Consider the following 18,333-nt stretch of genomic DNA (forward strand, 5'->3'; position numbering starts at 1 on the left):
TGGCCACTTTAAGAAAAAAGTGCCGGGGCCCTATTTCTCCCCCAGGCCAGCTCTGCTGCTACCCGAATAGTAATGGCGCTGTCCTTGTAACCATGGATAATAAGCTGGATAGTGTAGCCCCATAATGCACTCTGTAATAATGAACACCTTAAATAGTCATTGACAAGGTAACTACCGGGTACAATAGCACTACACTACTACACAGGGCCAACTACAATAGCACTACACATAACACAGGGCCATAAATAATGCACTGTGACTTAGTCATTGGCATTCTTCATTGCAGCAAATTTATAATGCTGTGTCTTAAGGAACATTGGTTGAGGAACATTGCACTGACGGGACGGTTAACGAGGGTGACTTGCCTGCTCTGCGGTGCTGAGGGTGGTGGTGGCACGCTGGGCACAGAGGATGGCATCATGCACGGAGAGGAAGAGGTGGCTACGCTGGATACCACCCTCCTCAAACACACCACCTGTCTGCAACTCCTCATACACCTGAGCTACAGCATGCACACACATACACACACACACACACACACACACACACACACACACACACACACACGCACACACACACACACACACACACACACACACACACACACACACACAGAGACACACACACAGAAAAGCATGCACGCACACGCACACACACACACACACACACACACACACACACACACACACACACACACACACACACGTGCGCGCACACACGTGCACACACGCGCACACACACACACACACACACACACAGAGACACACACTCACACACAAAAAAAGGCATGAATGCAAGCACATAATGCACAGACACACAAGTAGAATATTTTTTTACAAGAGCACTTGGAAATAATGACACCACTTATTACCAATGCTCTAGAATGTATTCTTATGTTAAACCTTTCAATCTGTAATGGATACGACATGTTTGAAAGGGGTGCTCTGCTCACCTTGTACATTGGCCAGATAGAAGCTGATACCAAGCGCCTCATAGCTGTTCTTCATCTGCCAATCAAATAACACACCTCTTATCAATTAATCAGCATGTAAGTCTGTTTATATCAATCACCTGCTGTCTGGCTGTCAGCAGCTTTGTCTTTACTGTATACTAAGGTGCTGTTTCCATGTAGCAGGATGTTTTTATATGTGGGTATTTTTTTCTCCTGTTTAGGTGGAAACGCAACATGGGGATAAAAATAAAAAAACTCCATTGTAACAGATGCCTTTTACCCCCTAAATGAGATATTTTTAAAGCCTGCTTTTTGATAAGTGGTTTAAGAAAATATCCAAATTTAAAAATATCCTGCAAGTGGATATAGCTCCTAAGTCAGCTGCTGCCCTGCAGCTGTTGCAGAAACACCTTGTGAGTGGGTAGTATTGACTAAGTTCATTCTTAAGTTAAAACCCAAGTTTTAATTACATTTAATTAAGTGGCTTTAATTTTAATGGCTTAACAGTGTCAGACAAACATCATTTAGGTGAATTATGCTTGAAGTGGCGATTAAAGTTAGGTCAGTGCTATTTAAAAAAGAAAGCACTGTTTGGCTAAAATAGTCTATAGTTGGTGCAAAAGTGTGACATGGTATTAAGGTACACAATGAAAATTATGGAATGATTTAAAAATTATTTATTTAAAATAAAAAATGATAACAAAAAATGAAACCCCTTAATGCACACCGTACCTCCAGTGCCACATTGAAATAGTCGTTGAAAACTGAACTACCAGTAGAACTACAATACTATGTCATAACCCAGGGACTTTAATAATGCACTACGACTTTGCCATTCTGGTAACAACATTTTTTTAACATTGTGTATTAACAGGTTAAGGTAGCCTTATAATACAGTACACATTGTTCTGCCAGTGGACACTACTATGGCATTTCACATCTCATTTGCAGCTAAAAATGTCTATTCCTGGAAATTCAAAATGGCGGACAAAGGAGAAGATCCCCCTTTTCATGTATGAAAAGTGCAAATTTTAAAGTCATAACAAATACTTGGAATATGATGGTGGTGCTAAATATTTATGAAAATGGTAACATTTTTGAATGGGCAGCATGAATTCTGGAAATAAACTACTACTAATATTACACAGTGCACCTTTAACAACTTGACCATTGCCATTGTGATAACAACTAAGGGCTTCCGCACACCAGCTCCGACTTAGCAGTGCTTAGCACTGCTCCGCAAAAGTTTGATTCCATTGTTTTCAATAGAACCCCGCACACTGGCGCCGATGTCCGCGGACATTCGCGGATGTTGGATAGTGATTAGAGACAAATTCTATTTTGTCCACGCCGCCCATTGACTATCAATGCTATGTTTGTGTGAAATTGGGTTTGGGGGTCCGAATTATGTCGGAAGCGAAAGCGCTCCGCAGTGCTGTCGGAGCCAATGTCCAGCCGGCCTAACAGGAGCTGTGTCTTATATGAACTTAATCAAGTTATTTAAAGGGGCTCCAGGTAGGGTTGAAAGTTGTATTAATCACGGTCCCGAGTCAGCCCACGCTTATGCATGTCTTTAGTAAGTGAACGATGACTCTCGTGATCACTTCCATGGTCCGCTGTCAGAAAACCCCACATGCATCTTTGGGAGGGCGCTCCGAGGGAGTGTCGTGCGAAACACTTATCATTTGAAAAACAGTCTCACAGCGAGTTTATTTGAACAGCATTTTTTCATTACGGTGTAGATTTTGAGACAGGCATGCCACGGGCACCGCGCAAATAACGTCATCCTATAGCGCCTCTTTAACATAATTAAATTAATTGGCTTCAATGAATCGCCATGACAAAGACCTTCACCTTGGTGAGGACCTTGATGCCCATCAGGTCAACAAAGCAGACGCCCGCCAGGTCCAGCACCAGCGTGTGGAAGGGTACCGGGTGCGTTTCCATGGTGATGGGAGATGGGAGCGCAGAGTCCGCGTGCTGCTCAGACGGCTCTGTGTGGTCAGAATGGAAGTTGACATAGGTGGGCGGGGCCTCAGGTGAAGTTCCGGCGATGTTGGCCTGGAAGTCTTTTTGCAGTTCCAGCTGAGATGTCGTCTACAAGACAAGCAGATGGAGAGGAGATGGGGGTTCACTTAATTTGTCATTATGTGTGACATTATTTTATAAGGTGACATTATTATGAATTATATTATAAATAATATGATGTGACATTTATTTACAATGCATAATTTACAATCGATACGATTGAATCGATATTTCATTGCCATTCCCATTATATATTACGAGGACAAATCACCCTATCACTGCTGTCAATGGAGCAGATCTACTAGAATCAGTGGAATCTCTCTCTCTCTCTCTCTCTCTCTCTCTCTCTCTCTCACACACACTTGTGGGGTCCTTCCTAACTTTGTGGGGGTCTTCCATTCATATTTTCCCTAACAAAACTGTGCCCAAACCAAAACAATCCCTAACCTTAATGTAGCGCCCCTTTGCTCCTTACAGGGAATTACACAGGGGTTTAGCTACCCTAGGTCCTTTATAACTAATAAGTTATTAGGTTATACCTTAGGTTTTAATAAGTAAATCAATCAGTTTTAAAATAAATGTTACTTTACTTTAAATTCACACATAAAACACACACATACATAAATCAGTTAAGTTTAGATGAATTGTAAATAGTTCACTATTAGTTATAAACCAAAAATATCTTACACCCCTTGGGTATAGCTTTAAATAAGCCTTAGATATATTCCTTAGTTCCTATTTAAACCAATATACCTTTTGATTATTTCAAACCATGAATATCAATATCACATTCAAATACCTTCACAGTAATACACTTGTAATATTCAGCAATAATAATAATTCAGCAACAATACTCTTGTGAAAATACAAAAGGAAACTTAAGCCGGCAAACTACTAAAATACCCCAAAGTCAGCGCTTAGAAGAAGTAGAGATGCTTGAGTGCGTAGAATTACTCAGAGTAGACGGCAAACGAGACGTGATGGTGAATGAGAGAAAAGGTTCCTTGCTCCAGCAAGCACACGCAGCGCAGCGTCCACGAGCTGCATGCATGCACAACGCGTGTTGCACCGCACCTCGACACCTTGTCTCCAAACGATGTCTTCGACGGCTGTAAACTTCTCCCGGAGTTTAGACAATGTCCTCTGGCTCCTCACGCGACACAACTTGTTCTCCGGACTGGTGAACAATGTCCGTTTTCGAAAGCACACGACAAAGCTAACTCACAATGAAAGCTTACATTAACATGAATGGCGACTGCCTGAACTTTTACCGCGAGTGGCAGTAGGTCTTCTTAAACAGTCCCAAAGTCATTGTAGCAACGAAATAAGCTCACTCGTTGTTCACTTCTGTTACTACTATGTCTACAGATCAGAAATACATGGGTTACACATTTCCATTTTAACTTATCTTCACGGAATCCGGCTTCACACGCACACATCAGAATCTCCGGTTTCTCCTTCTTCTCCAAGTCTCAACTACTACACTTCCTGCGACCTCTCAACTCTCTAGCTTCTGATTGGTTACAGAAATTAAGACATAACGAAATATTATGCATCTTTAGAAACTTCTCTGACGTTAATATAAACATCTTTCAGACATTTGCATCCTTCAGAAAATAATAGTAAAGCAAACAAAAATATACATTCAAGAAACTCTCTCAATGCATATTACATTACTTCCTCGTATTAATCATGACGTCACCACACACTCAATGTAATGAACTCTCATTATCAAAGCTCTTAATATTTTAACCTTTTAAACTAGAACTATTTATTCTAATTATGAACACTATTTATTCAAAGTATTTATTATACCAACTATTTATTATTAAAGCATATTAAATCCTCACAGGGCTACATCCTCCTAACCTGACTCTCGCGCAGATGGATTGTCATCCATCTGGAATTATGATGGTAACCTTGCTGTTCTAGCCCGTGGGTGTATTCAAAAAAAGCTCGAACGTGATTGGTAACAGTGACGTACTACTTCAACCAGTCACATCGAAGCGGCCCGTGACGTAGTTTTCAGCGACGCGAGATAGAAGCCACAACAGAGCAGTTAGCATGTTGACAGTAGTTCCAGCCCAGCTAGCATGTGTATAGTGGATCATTGTTGGCGTTTGAACGGCAAGCCGCCTGTGGTATGCCACCTGTGTCCGACATCGGACCACTGACGGTTACAAAACACACAAGGCATCGGTGGATTTTGGTTGGCAATCCGACATAGTGCACGAGTACTCTGCAGGGTCCAAACAGCGGCATGCTACCTGACAATCCATCTGCGTGAGAGCCAGGTTACATGCTACCAGCCCCTAGCACCAATGGAGGAGGACCGGCTACTCATTTGGTGCCAGCATCGTTTGCATCAGATAAATCACAACAAAGATATGGTAAGTTAGATGTCTTGAAATGGCTATATTTTCTTTTAGTGAACACATCACGGGCATGGGTTTGTCCGTTTCTGACGGGGTGATAAATATTGCAGACAAAATGGACGTCTGCTTGCCTGCACAACCAATGTGACATATATTGATGAATAAAACTTAATCAAGTATGTGTATTTCGCTGAAAATGATTGACCAGCGATAAAATGTTATTCAGACAAAATTGCCAGCCATATGAAAACAATGCAGCCTCAACAGCATGCAGTTGCTACTAGCATTATTGGTTGTGTTCTGGTCACCGTTAGGCATGCCAATTTACCTATGATAATACAGTAAACCGTTTACAGTCCCATACGTTTTGTATATCCTACCATGAGAGAAATATACACCAGGATTGCATTAACTACTCCCGGTGTGCACGATTAACTTCGGGTCTGATTAACGTGGATGGCATAAAGAGCTGTTCACGTCAGACGTGACAGGATGGGGCGTCTTAAGTTCTATTATACACTTTGGAAACTGCATTACGGTTCGACGAGGGGAGCATGCCGTCGCACTTTTGCCGTTGTTATTGTGCGCGATTGTATTCTCAAACACTTCAGCTGTGGTCAATTCAAATAGTCGATTCGTGAGTGTGCTAAGCACTTCGATAAGTTGTAGGTGACCATCCCTAGTTGATCGGACGACCCAAAGTTAATCGTGCTCACCGTCATAAGCTGACACACACACACACACACACACACACACACACACACACGCTGTGTCATTGTTAATTGATCAATGGTGATGTCTTTTCTCTCTCTCTCTCTCTCTCTCTCCATTATTAGGTGACCCAAGACCCACGGTTATATAAGGTATGTCTGATTTATTACATCCATTGCTAGGTCAGAGGCAAAGAGTACATTACTGAAGCAAGCAAAGCCGTATTGTTAAGGGGTGTAAAACCCATTTGTGTAAACAATTAGTTTTTTTCATCAGGGTGGGGATGTGAAATGACTGAGAACCTATTATCAAGGTAAATAGGACCCTTGCTGACCTCACCTGTACCTGTGGCCTCGGAAGGTATCCAATGTTACAGGTTTGAATTCTTAGTAAGAGTAACTGAAAAGTATATGTGCTGTCCTGCACCACTATCCACCTAAACCTACATTAATTTCTCAAGAGACTGTACTCCTCATAACATTACAGTTGACAGACGCTTTTGATCAAAGTGATGTACAAGGGCAGTAATGCAACATGTGGGTGGAAAATACTCTGTACACAGAGTAAGTAGCATACCCTGTTGTTAATGAACTTTAAGTCACCTAGAAATATTTTAAAATGTGTTGCAATCAATTCCTGTGTTGTTTTTGTTCAAAACCTTGTATGTAGCCACAATTGTCACACATAACCTTCTGAAATGTTTGTCTAATATACTTCTATACTTCCTTTGTCTTTGTCTGACGCCAGGAGGTGTATGAAGAAACGACAGCATAGAGGACCCAGCACATCCCCTCACAGATTCCATGCCTTTCAAAATATTAGAACAAGATTTCAAGGCATTTTCCTTAAAGAACTTGCAACATTTCAGGAGTGCGTCACCATTTGGGTTTTCATTTTGTACAATACATCACCTAACAACAAGAATGCTACATTTTGTAAGCTATGTTTCTTGCATTGCCAGTAACCAATATTTAAAAGAAAAAAGAATGTGTATATATAAATTGATATCTTATTTGTCATTATTTACACTTTCATTACTGTACATTGAAAAAAATTAGACAGTGTTTTCTTTTCACAATAAAATTGTATTTACATATGTTCCAATTACTTGTGTACACCATTATTTACACCATTTGTTCAATATTCGATTCGATATTGTGACAAGATTCCACTTCTTTGTTCCTAATGGATGATGGTTAGATTCTGAACTAATGCTGTGTTACATGTTCCATTATGTCTATGAATCTGTCATTAGGGAGAGTCAGTCACAAAAAGCCTCGCTCACAACCAGTAGCATGAAGTACCTTAAAACCTTAGGTTGTTTTGTAACTGATGTCAAATGTAAGGACTATTGTTGACTGCTGCCTCATTAGGCTTTGTCCCAAACCCAGAGCAGACAGTCTCGTTAATGAAAGTGGCACATCTGGTATTTAAGTACACATGTTCTGTACAGCTGTCAGCAGACCATGATAACATTTCCAACTCTTCAGTAATGTCTAGATCTTGGTGGGGTAGTGTAGTGTAGATTCTGTACACATGTGGTTGTACAGGCGCATTTTGAAACAGGCTCAACACAGAAGACCAAAGAAATGGAATTGTGGTAGGTGCAACACGTATGACCTGGCTGGCTCCAAACTTGTGGTGCGCATGCTCTGTGCCAGCCATTACTGAACTCACTGTCTTGTCTACCTAGAGTGTTCATTTGATGGTTTACAACAGCACAAGTGAGGGAAGAGCCTAATTCAATTTCCACTGTACATGTGTAGCAGCTGGATGACCCGGTCTGTGATGACAATCCCAGCAGACGCTGCCAACGCCATGACTTGCCTACCTGAAAACAACACACAATGTTAAAATAGAATCGGCAAACAAGGCAACTGTAATTCTAAAGACTCTATAGGCATAGTATCTGCATTTTAATTCATACCTATTTAAGGCTAAGACCTGAACAGCAGTAGGCTACTATTACTTAGTTTTAAATTTACTGCTGACCGAAAGGGAGACTTGGGGTTGCCAGTAGCTGGTGAGTTTTTATTCCAGTACCCTCTTGTGTAAATTCTGTTTCCACACGAAGTAGGTCTCTTAACCATGCAAACTCTGTGATTACTTTAGTCTTTACCATCGAAACAGGTTAACAACTAGGGCAGAAAGTGAAAAGGGGAAGCCCACAGACCTATATCAATATGTATAGGTCTGTGGGGAAGCCATCCTGGTGAGTTTGAAGTCAGAATGTCGTCGTGAAATAAACATTCCATCTCTCACATGCTGACGTTTTGGGACATGCTGCATTGGCAGCGATCACGGGGATAGTACATTTAATTTAACACGAACTTAGCATAAACAAATTGGTCTGAATGCGACATCTTGGCATAGTATTATGATCAACAGCACTCAGTCACCATAGCATGCGAGGTCTGGAAATGAGGCTTGTACAATATTGAATTACCGGCACTATGGGGGCATTCACAGTTGTAGCCTACCATGTCAGTCATTGTTTCACACACATCAAAAACACGTTAGAAACAACCAAGAGGTTTTCACTCACCATTTATATGTGGCATGGACCTCTCGACTAAAATCCCCACTTAAAGTTGGTCTTGTAAACAGTTGAGGACTGAACATCGCTGCGCTCTGCTCATCCTTCAGTGGATCATTGGAAGAAGAGCGAAAACGTTCTTGCCACCAACTAATTCCTTGTTTTCTGTTCCTCTTTCAAAGAATGAATGTTTGGTAGTTTTGATAACACTTGAAATCGCGGAGTTCATACAGTATGCAGGCCGCCGTTGTTGTGCTAGCCACTGACTGTGGGGTGTGCTAGCAGCACTAAAGTGATGTCGCACAAGATGCTACGTCATACCCGTCAACACCTCACTCCACGATGATTGACATTGACATTATCCAATGGTCGGGGAACGTTTATTTTCTACTCGAGGACTTCGGGCTCGACAAGGCTGAACCAGACCCCTGTGCGAGCTCACGAAGTGTAACGAAGATGCACGAAGCACTCGGGGTCTCGCGAGAGCCAGGCTAACATCCTCCCCCTTCTAACTGTCTGCATGTCCTCATGAGACACACACCGTAAGGAAAGATTATTAAACTACCTTTAGCATCAATAACCTAGTTTAATAACAATGCCCTTGTGGACAATAGTGATCGGCGTATCACTAGCTTTTCCAGGTTCATCGTATGTTAAACGGATTACAGGTTTTACAGGTCTTCTAGATCTAGAGCTAGATCTAAGATTACGCTCAACCTTAAATGGAGTACTAGATTTTCCTCTAGGAGTTTTAACAGGTATTTCAACTACTTGGTCTGGCTCAGAGTCAGAGAGATCAGCGTCAGAGGCGTTTCCGCTGACATCATCTTCTGCCTGAGACGACTCCTCATCTGGGTCTTGATCAGGTTTAGGAGATTCATCATGGTCAGAGACTCTTTCGGGTTCTTCCTCAACTACTATCTCCTCCTCATGGTCACTTGAGACTCTTTCATCCTCTTCAATGGGTTCCTGGACCTCCGGCTCGTCACCCCTTCTGGTATCTGCAGCACTGGGCTCTCTGTGGGCCTCTTTTGGCAAGAGTTCACGCAGACCTTTCCAGTAGGATCCACGAGTACGTCCATACTCCATTTCTGAAGATGAATCCGTGTCATCATTATTCATGTCCGGTGTTCTTTCCACAGTTCTTTTGGATCTTTCTGTTGTTCTTGTCCTCTTCTGCAACCTTGTCTGAGGTCTCACAGGCAACTGTTCAGGACTTTCGACGTCTGGCATCCTCAAGGACTGACTTATGGGCAAGAGATGATCTCGGTGCATGGTCTTCACTCCACCTTTTCCATCTTCAGGCCTCACTTTGTATACTGGTAAGTTGGGTAATCTCCCGACCACGACATAGGGCACTGAGTTCCAGCGGCTTTCGAGTTTGTGTTTTCCTTTCAACCCTAAGTTTCTCAGGAGCACTCTGTCACCAATGTCAACAGTCTGGAAACGAACCTTCTGATCATACGCTCTTTTATTTCTTTGATGCGTCTTGTCAGATGACTTGTTCGCGAGTTCATAAGCTTTCTGCAGATCCTTCTTCAGTTTCTCCACATACTTGGAATGATGTCTGTCTCCAGCTCCATCAACCGAAGTACCGAAACACAGATCTACCGGCAACTTTGCTTCTCGGCCGAACATCAGTAGATACGGTGAAAATCCAGTCGAATCACATTTCGTACTGTTGTAGGCATGGACGACGTATGGAATGTGCTGGCTCCACGATCGTTTCTTTTCATGCCCCAAGGTCGCTAACATGGACAGTAAAGTTCTGTTGAATCTCTCGGGTTGTGGATCCCCTTGCGGATGATAGGGCGTAGTCCTGGATTTCCGCACCCCAAGGATCATCAGGAGTTCTCGTATCAACTTACTTTCAAAGTCCCTGCCTTGGTCAGAATGAATTCGGCATGGCAGGCCATAATGCACAAAGTACTTCTCGACCAGGATTTTGGCTACGGTGAGGGCTTTCTGATTCCTCGCCGGAAATGCCTGGGCGTACCGCGTGAAATGATCTGTCACGACCAACACATTACTGATCCCTTTTGAGTCTGGTTCCATGGAGAGGAAATCTATGCAAACAAGGTCCATTGGCCCACTACTCTTGATCTGGTGTAGGGGTGCCGCCCTCTTGCAAGGTGTTTTTCGTAAGACACACTCTCCACAGTCTTTGGCGTACTGTTCAGCGTCTGCTGCCATCTTGGGCCAATAGAACCTACTACGCAGCAAGTCGAACAGCCGCTCCCCTCCTAGATGTCCCATGTCATCATGTAGGGATCGCAGGACGGCCCTTCGGAATTCAGCAGGCAGCACAAGCTGTGTTACCAGTTCTCCGGAAGGTCGCTCGCTTGTTCTGTGTAGCAGTCCATCTTTCAGCGCAAGACGGTCTCTCTCTCTTTTGAACAATGTGAGTTCATAGGGTAGTTCCTTGTCATTCGGCCACTTTCCATCTCTCATGGCTTCCATCACTCTTTGGATAATGTCATCCTTCTGCTGCGCTTCTAACAGTTCAGATCGGGACATTTGCTTCAGAGAGTACAGATTCAGGTGAGTGGGGAAAGCGAACACCTCAGGAATGCACTCAGGGGAAGCGCCTAACTGGTCCACATATCTGTGCGGTGTTCCAGCATTATCGGTAGCACACACCCTCTGGCAAATGGATTTCACTCCACTCTGCGGTATCTCCGTCCCTTCAGCCATTATTCTGGAAAGCAGGTCGGCATCAATGTTTGACTTGCCGGGCCGATACTTGATGTCAAAGTCGTATGTGGCTAAGGCCGCCAGCCAGCGATGTCCTGTTGCATTCAACTTGGCTGTCGTCAGCACATAGGTCAACGGGTTGTTATCTGTTAGGACTGTGAATTTAGCTCCGTACAGGTAATCATGGAATTTATCCACAATCGCCCACTTCAGTGCTAAGAATTCAAGTTGGTGCACGGGATAACGTTGTTCAGTAGCACTCACTCTTCTGCTTGCGTAAGCAACTGGCCTGAGTCCTTCTGGGTGTTCTTGATACAAGACAGCACCAAGCCCTTTCAAGCTGGCGTCGGTGTGTAAGATGTATGGCTTGTTGGCGTCTGCAAACGCTAGGACTGGCGCTTGAGTGAGGCATTGGATGATGCGACGGAATGCATCTGTGCACGATTGGTCCCATCGGTCTCCAAATGGTTCTGAGTCTTTGAAGTAGGTCTTATCCTTCTCTTTGACATTCCGCTTGCCTTTCTGAGTTGGTGCATACCCTTTCGTGAGTTCAGTGAGGGGTCTGATGATCGCTGAATAGTTGGCCACGAACCTCCTATAATATCCGCAGAATCCTAAGAACGACCTCAAAGATTTCAGATCTGTCGGCTGAGGCCAGTTGGTGACTGCCTGCACCTTGTCAGGATCTGTGGCAATGCCGTCTGCAGATATTATGTGCCCAACATATTTCACCTTGGGTTGGCAAAACTGGCACTTGTCAAGAGAAAGCTTAAGTCCCACTTCCTCGAGTCTGTCGAGTACTTTGAGAAGCCGCTCTTCGTGTTCCTCTAAGGACTTCCCAAACACGATTAAATCGTCAAGGTACACGAGTACCTGGAGCAGGTTCATATCACCTACCGCGCGCTCCATTAATCGCTGGAATGTCGCGGGGGCTCCGGTGATACCTTGTGGCATTCTTTCGAATTCATAGAATCCTAATGGGCAGATGAAGGCTGTTTTTTCTTTATCAGGTTCTGCCATTGCAATCTGATAGTACCCTGACCGTAGATCTAGCACCGAGAACCACCTACTTCCTGTGAGGCAGTCCAGCGCATCGTCAATGCGAGGAGTGGTGTATTGGTCGGGTACAGTTCTGGTATTCAATGTTCTGTAGTCGATACACATTCTGACACTACCGTTCTTCTTCCTTGCGACGACTATCGGAGAAGCGTATGGGCTACGGGACTCCTTGATAATGCCAGAATTCAGAAGATCACGTAGATGTCTGCGTACGTCTTCGATGTCTGCAGGCGCTAGACGCCGCGACCTCTCTCGGAAAGGCCTGGTGTCTGACAGCCTGATGTGATGCTCTACTCCTCTTGCCAGCCCCACATCCCATTCATGCAAAGAGAAGGCGTTAGCTCGTTCTGACAGCTTATTCCGGAGTCTGGACTTCCAGTGCTCTGGGATGGGTGAGTCGCCGAAGTCAATGAGGCTGGGGTCAAACCTCTCTGTCACCTCAGTGCTTGACGTCTTCTTCGACTGTAGAGCAGGTCTCACAGCGTCAGCAGGACACAAGTTTCCCATGACTGTTCCAACAGGTAGGACGGTATCACGTACTGACTCATTGCGTACTATTACGCGGAAATGGTTCACGTTCACCTCTGGACCTGGCACGACCATGGGCTGCAGCAGCAAACCAGCTGGAAGTGGAACTGTCGGCGAAGCATCCACCATCAGCACCTCTTGGTCGAATGACTTCTCCGTCATCACCTGGCAGATGGCTTGACACACACGCCCAGCAGGTAAGGTCAGGGGCCCAGGACCCATCCATTGGATACATCCTACGTCCTCTTCTCCCTCACCGATCTCTGGACTGGATTGGACAACTTCCTCAGTTTGTATCCCCAACGTCTGAGCTATGTCCACGCCTGCAGTCTCTCTGCATATCTTCGCCAAGCGTTTGAAGAGACTGGCGTTGGTCCCCAGGATGACTGGAATCTGGTCAGGTGTTCTAGGGCCAGGACATATCAATGCCAAGACAGAGATGGACTCTTTGGAACCACTGATGCATTCAGGGAACTCCATGTCTACCACGACATAGCCCAGGTAGGGATAGCTGTTTTCACTTAACCCCCATATGGCTAGTCCTGAGACAGGGTTGATTGGTACGTCTGGTAGGTGTTGCTTGTACCATGTTTCGAAAATAATGGTGATTTGTGATCCACTATCTAGGACAGCTTCACACGGGTGGCCATTTACTCGTACGTGTACAACAGAGGGGGGACCTATTAGGCCTTTTGGGAATTGTGAGCCTCCAGCTTCAGCAACTTCACTTTTACGACTGAGGCACACTGTCTCTGGGCTCTTTGCTTCAGGGCTAGGTGATTGCCCTGTCTTAGCCCTCTTGAGAGACTGGATGAGCTTTTGAATGACTTTGCTCTGATTTTCTGCGTTTTGGCACTTGTTGGCGAAGTGCCCCTGCTCGCCACAACGATAACAGATACACTCATCAGATGCTTTGACTTTTTGTGGCTTTTGGCTGTTGTGAGCAGGCTTGGAGGGCTGTACTCTCAGTGCATTGGCGGGAGCCTGAGAGTCTTTGGGGCCCTTGGTCAACTTGTTCTGCAACCTGCGCACCTGCTTCTTCAATGCTGCAACCTCAGCATTTTCACTGCTCTCAGCCACTGAAACTGATACTTGACTAAGCTCTTTGTCATCGTCACTCACTTCTTGACATGGTTTTATGTTCATAGTGGCAAACAATGACTTAAGCTCTTTTATCTCTGCTTTCAAGGTCAGTATTTCCGTCTGGCGACTGTCCACTTCTTTGTTAGCATGAACTCTGTGGACAGATGAACTGAGCTTGACTCTAGCAGCAGCGTATTCCTCTTCAGCCCGGATTTCAGCTAGCAGCTCTAAGAACTTTGGTGGTTTTAGCTTTCTCTCCCTTATCTTAAGCTGAATCAGCATTATGTCCGAATGTATGGCCCCTCGTAGCAGCTGCTCTACTCGGGCAAGGTCCACACGGCTGGGGGAAATACCTCCTTTAGAGACTACTTTGGTAAGGGACTGCTCTAGTCGCCTCAAGAAGTCAGACAGCTTCTCGTCTTTTCCTTGTTGCAACAATCTGAACTCGAAATAGAGGTCTTCACCTGACTCAGCTGCACCGAATGCACTCTCAATTGCATCCAAGCACTCAGCAGGTGTGACGTCAGCCTCAGCTGTTCGCACTGCTTTCACTACTGCAAGTGCAGGTCCTCTAAGACACTCCATAATGCGTCTTCGCTTTTCTTTACTTGAGCAGTCGCTTTCTTCCACCATTAAACGTGCCTGCTCGAGCCAGTGTTCCAATGCCTCTTCTCCAACGGGTGTAGGTAGTGTGCCCGAAAACATCCTTAGGCGACGATAACTGCTGTTCTCACCTGAAGGCTTCTCAATTTTCGACAACACGTCCCCAACTGCCCGAATGATGGACTCAGCAGAGCTATTGGACGCTGAAACATCAAGCAGATTTTTCAATGGGGTCTGGTTAGCTTCATCGGGATCAGGACGCTCACCTGCGACGATGACTGGCCAAAATTCTTCCGCTGTCAGGCTTTTCACTTCAGAAGGAACCTTAGTGGGGTCAATTTTCTCTTTTGTTTCACAAAGCACGCTCAATCTGTCCAGTTTGGTATTGAATCTTCTTCCTCTCACTCGCACACGTCCCCAGGCTTTCACAGTTGCAAGAGTCTTCTCTATGTCTTCAACTTCATAGCCTTTAGGCACCAAGGCAAGTAGGGCATTGTCTTCGTTGAGAAATTCACCTTGACACCACTCTCTGAGCTCTGTAGCCAGCTCTGACTGTACTGACGTAATATCCATAGTGAAAAGCTATTAATGCAGCAATAAGAAACTAATAAGAATGAAAAATTTAAAATTTTAAAGGGTCAAGTATTTTACCTAGTGCACCTTTAATTTAGCCTATTTAACACTAAATGCACAAAATAAAACCATAGGTTTACCTAATCCCAGCAGTGCCTCCAATTTTATGTAGCGCCCCTTTGCTCCTTACAGGGAATTACACAGGGGTTTAGCTACCCTAGGTCCTTTATAACTAATAAGTTATTAGGTTATACCTTAGGTTTTAATAAGTAAATCAGTCAGTTTTAAAATAAATGTTACTTTACTTTAAATTCACACATAAAACACACACATACATAAATCAGTTAAGTTTAGATGAATTGTAAATAGTTCACTCTCTTAGTTGTTAACCAAAAATATCCTATACCCCTTGGGTATAGCTTTAAATAAACCTTAGATATATTCACTTAGTTCCTATTTAAACCAATATACCTTTTGCTTATTTCAAACCATGAATCAATATCACATTCAAATACCTTCACAGTAATACACTTGTAATATTCAGCAATAATAATAATTCAGCAACAATACTCTTGTGAAAATAGAAAATAGAAAATACAAAAGGAAACTTAAGCCGGCAAACTACTAAAATACCCCAAAGTCAGCGCTTAGAAGAAGTAGAGATGCTTGAGTGCGTAGAATTACTCAGAGTAGACGGCAAACGAGACGTGATGGTGAATGAGAGAAAAGGTTCCTTGCTCCAGCAAGCACACGCAGCGCAGCGTCCACGAGCTGCATGAATGCACAACGCGTGTTAGTCTAGACACATTTTTCATATTTGTGAATGTTAGAAGCATTTTTTAGTAAAAGTTGGGAACCTATGTACTTAACATAATTTAAGTGTGCTGAATTCAACTAGACTGGTTCCCAAGCTGGATTTTGAGGTTTTGACAGTTAAATTTGAAAAACAAAATGGCTGCCAAAATACGCTATTTTTGACAGAGCATTTTTACCAAGTATTGCTGTACTTGGAAATAAATGCTCTTTTCTAACATTTTGTGTCCCAATAATGTTTCTTGATGAATGTATCTACTATAGAGGATTTTAAAAAGTATAAAATAGCTTCTAGAATGCTAATAATGCTAATATTGTAGGTGTTAGCCTAAACGTTTCAAATATTTAGCTTTTCTAATAAGATATTTGTAGCCTATGTGTGTTTATATGGTTAAGAAAATTGATATAAGTAGAAATACTTAGCATAATGTGCAGTATTTAGTGTTTCCAAAAAATCACTTAAAGTTGCTATTAGCTCTCTGAAAACTGTCCAGAAATCGCTAGATGTCCACTAGACATAGGCCCTACATTAAATGTGCCAAATGCCCTGATGGAACTACATCCTCTCAGGATTACTCCTAGGACATTCAAACCAACTTTTTCAGCACCCATTGCTGAATCATGCTTTGGAAAATCTGGAGAGGAGCATAAGTATGCTAAACAAGTAAAGGCCACGGACCTAGCTTTCTTCTTGCACTGTCAAAACTTAGACATGAAGACTTCTTGGTCAGTGTTCAATCAGTCACTGTCATCAAAGGAACAACAGACTGCTGCGTTGTACAAACCCCAACTCCGATGAAGTTGGGACGTTTGGTAAACAGTGAATAAAATCAAAATCCTATCATTTTCAAAACATTCAATCTATTCATTAGATGGAGAATAGTGAAAAGACAACATATTAAGTGTTAAAACCGAGAAAAAATATTGTTTTGGGGGACATATGTACTCATTTCTAATTTGATAAATCCAACACGTCTCAAAAGAGTTGGGACGGGGACAATAAATGGCAGCAAATGTCGAGGAAGACTAAAAACAAAACAAAAGACAACACTTAACAGTTAAATACATTAACCGATGAGATGATTTTATATAAAAAAACAGTGTTAATTCCTATCTTGGACATGATTTCACCAGCTTAAATGGTGGGTGTATTCCTTGTCATGTTTTGCAATGTTTTCCTTTCTGTAGTGCTTACAGTGTGACAGGTCTTGACCAAAAACCCACCATTTTATCACCTGCTGGTCCTTATGATGGAGCCAAACTGTTAAAACATAGTAGAGAATGCAATTTGACCTTACTATGTGGCAGTAATCGAAGATCTCCCTTCAAAATATAATGCATGAGTGGCTTTTCATTCTGTTTAAAACCCATTTATACCATTCAGCACTGTATTTAACTCTACAGATGAGTGAGAACATCTTAACAAATGCACTACTGCACCCGCATGCCATCATGGAGGCTGACTTTTGAAGCTAGCACTAACACAAGTTGGATGGTCCATTTTCACTGTAGCACAGGATGTGCAATGCTCTATTATTGTCAAAAAGAATGGACTTCTACAACTTCTGCTGACTTCTGTAAGCAAAGGACAATTTCCCATGTCTTCTGGGTCTATTTCAAGTGAGCTCAGGTGCTTAGGAGAATGTTACACCCCTGTATCATTTTCATGCATTAAGCATTCTTAATATGGTCAATTTTCAATAGCTCTAATTCCTGGAGTGCTAGAGTGAGACTACAGCCAATATATATTTCATGATGTCATGAACCTATACAATGATTTTATTAACAAAAATATGTCTTATATACACTCAATCGTGGTTAATCAAAGGGAATTCAAAAATTTATGTAATAACTATGGTAATTATTCCCTTTGCATCTTTAATTCTGAGTGACTCAGCCTCTCTGTGATGATCTTATACCTGGACACCTATATTGTCCGTCAGTACAATTCATTTTGAAATGTTCTTCTTTGTTGTTTTATCTTATTTGGATGTTTACTAAATTTCACTGATCCCCGTCCCAACTCTTTTGAGACGTGTTGGATTTATCAAATTAGAAAAGAGTACATATGTCCCCCAAAACAATATTTTTTCTCGGTTTTAACACTTAATATGTTGTCTTTTCACTATTCTCCATCTAATGAATAGATTGAATGTTTTGAAAATGATAGCATTTTGATTTTATTCACTGTTTACCAAACGTCCCAACTTCATCGGAGTTGGGGTTTGTATTTGCCAATAGTCCTACTATGCGCTACTGCACACGTTTTGCACACATTTTGATACTTTGAATACAAATGCATTGTCATATCTTCACATTTTGGACAGGAACATACAAGTTTAGCCAGATTCTGATCAGGCTATGAAGTGGGAAATGTC

The 18,333-nt window shown here is 42.9% G+C and overlaps 1 protein-coding gene and 1 long non-coding RNA gene across 3 annotated transcripts in view; one reads left to right on the forward strand and one right to left on the reverse strand.

Moving 5' to 3' along the window:
* LOC134456908 (solute carrier family 26 member 9-like) overlaps positions 1-18,333 on the reverse strand; it is a 40,632-nt gene that overhangs the window by 3,763 nt on the left and 18,536 nt on the right. The window contains exons 17-19 of one of the 2 annotated variants that reach the window (XM_063208545.1): positions 2,807-3,049; positions 953-1,007; positions 366-502 (exon numbers count right to left, since the gene is read on the reverse strand). In XM_063208545.1, coding sequence (XP_063064615.1) covers positions 366-502; positions 953-1,007; positions 2,807-3,049 — 435 coding nt within the window. Of the gene's footprint in view, positions 1-365; positions 503-952; positions 1,008-2,806; positions 3,050-18,333 lie in introns of those variants that run through there. The other variant, XM_063208546.1, reaches the window with a different exon arrangement.
* On the forward strand, positions 4,841-7,587 carry LOC134456909 (uncharacterized). The gene is made up of 3 exons (XR_010036385.1): positions 4,841-5,370; positions 6,192-6,218; positions 6,814-7,587. It is a non-coding gene; the product is annotated as an uncharacterized LOC134456909 (long non-coding RNA).

Source organism: Engraulis encrasicolus, chromosome 10 (genome assembly GCF_034702125.1).
Source record: "Engraulis encrasicolus isolate BLACKSEA-1 chromosome 10, IST_EnEncr_1.0, whole genome shotgun sequence".
NCBI classification, from domain to species: Eukaryota; Metazoa; Chordata; class Actinopteri; order Clupeiformes; family Engraulidae; genus Engraulis; species Engraulis encrasicolus.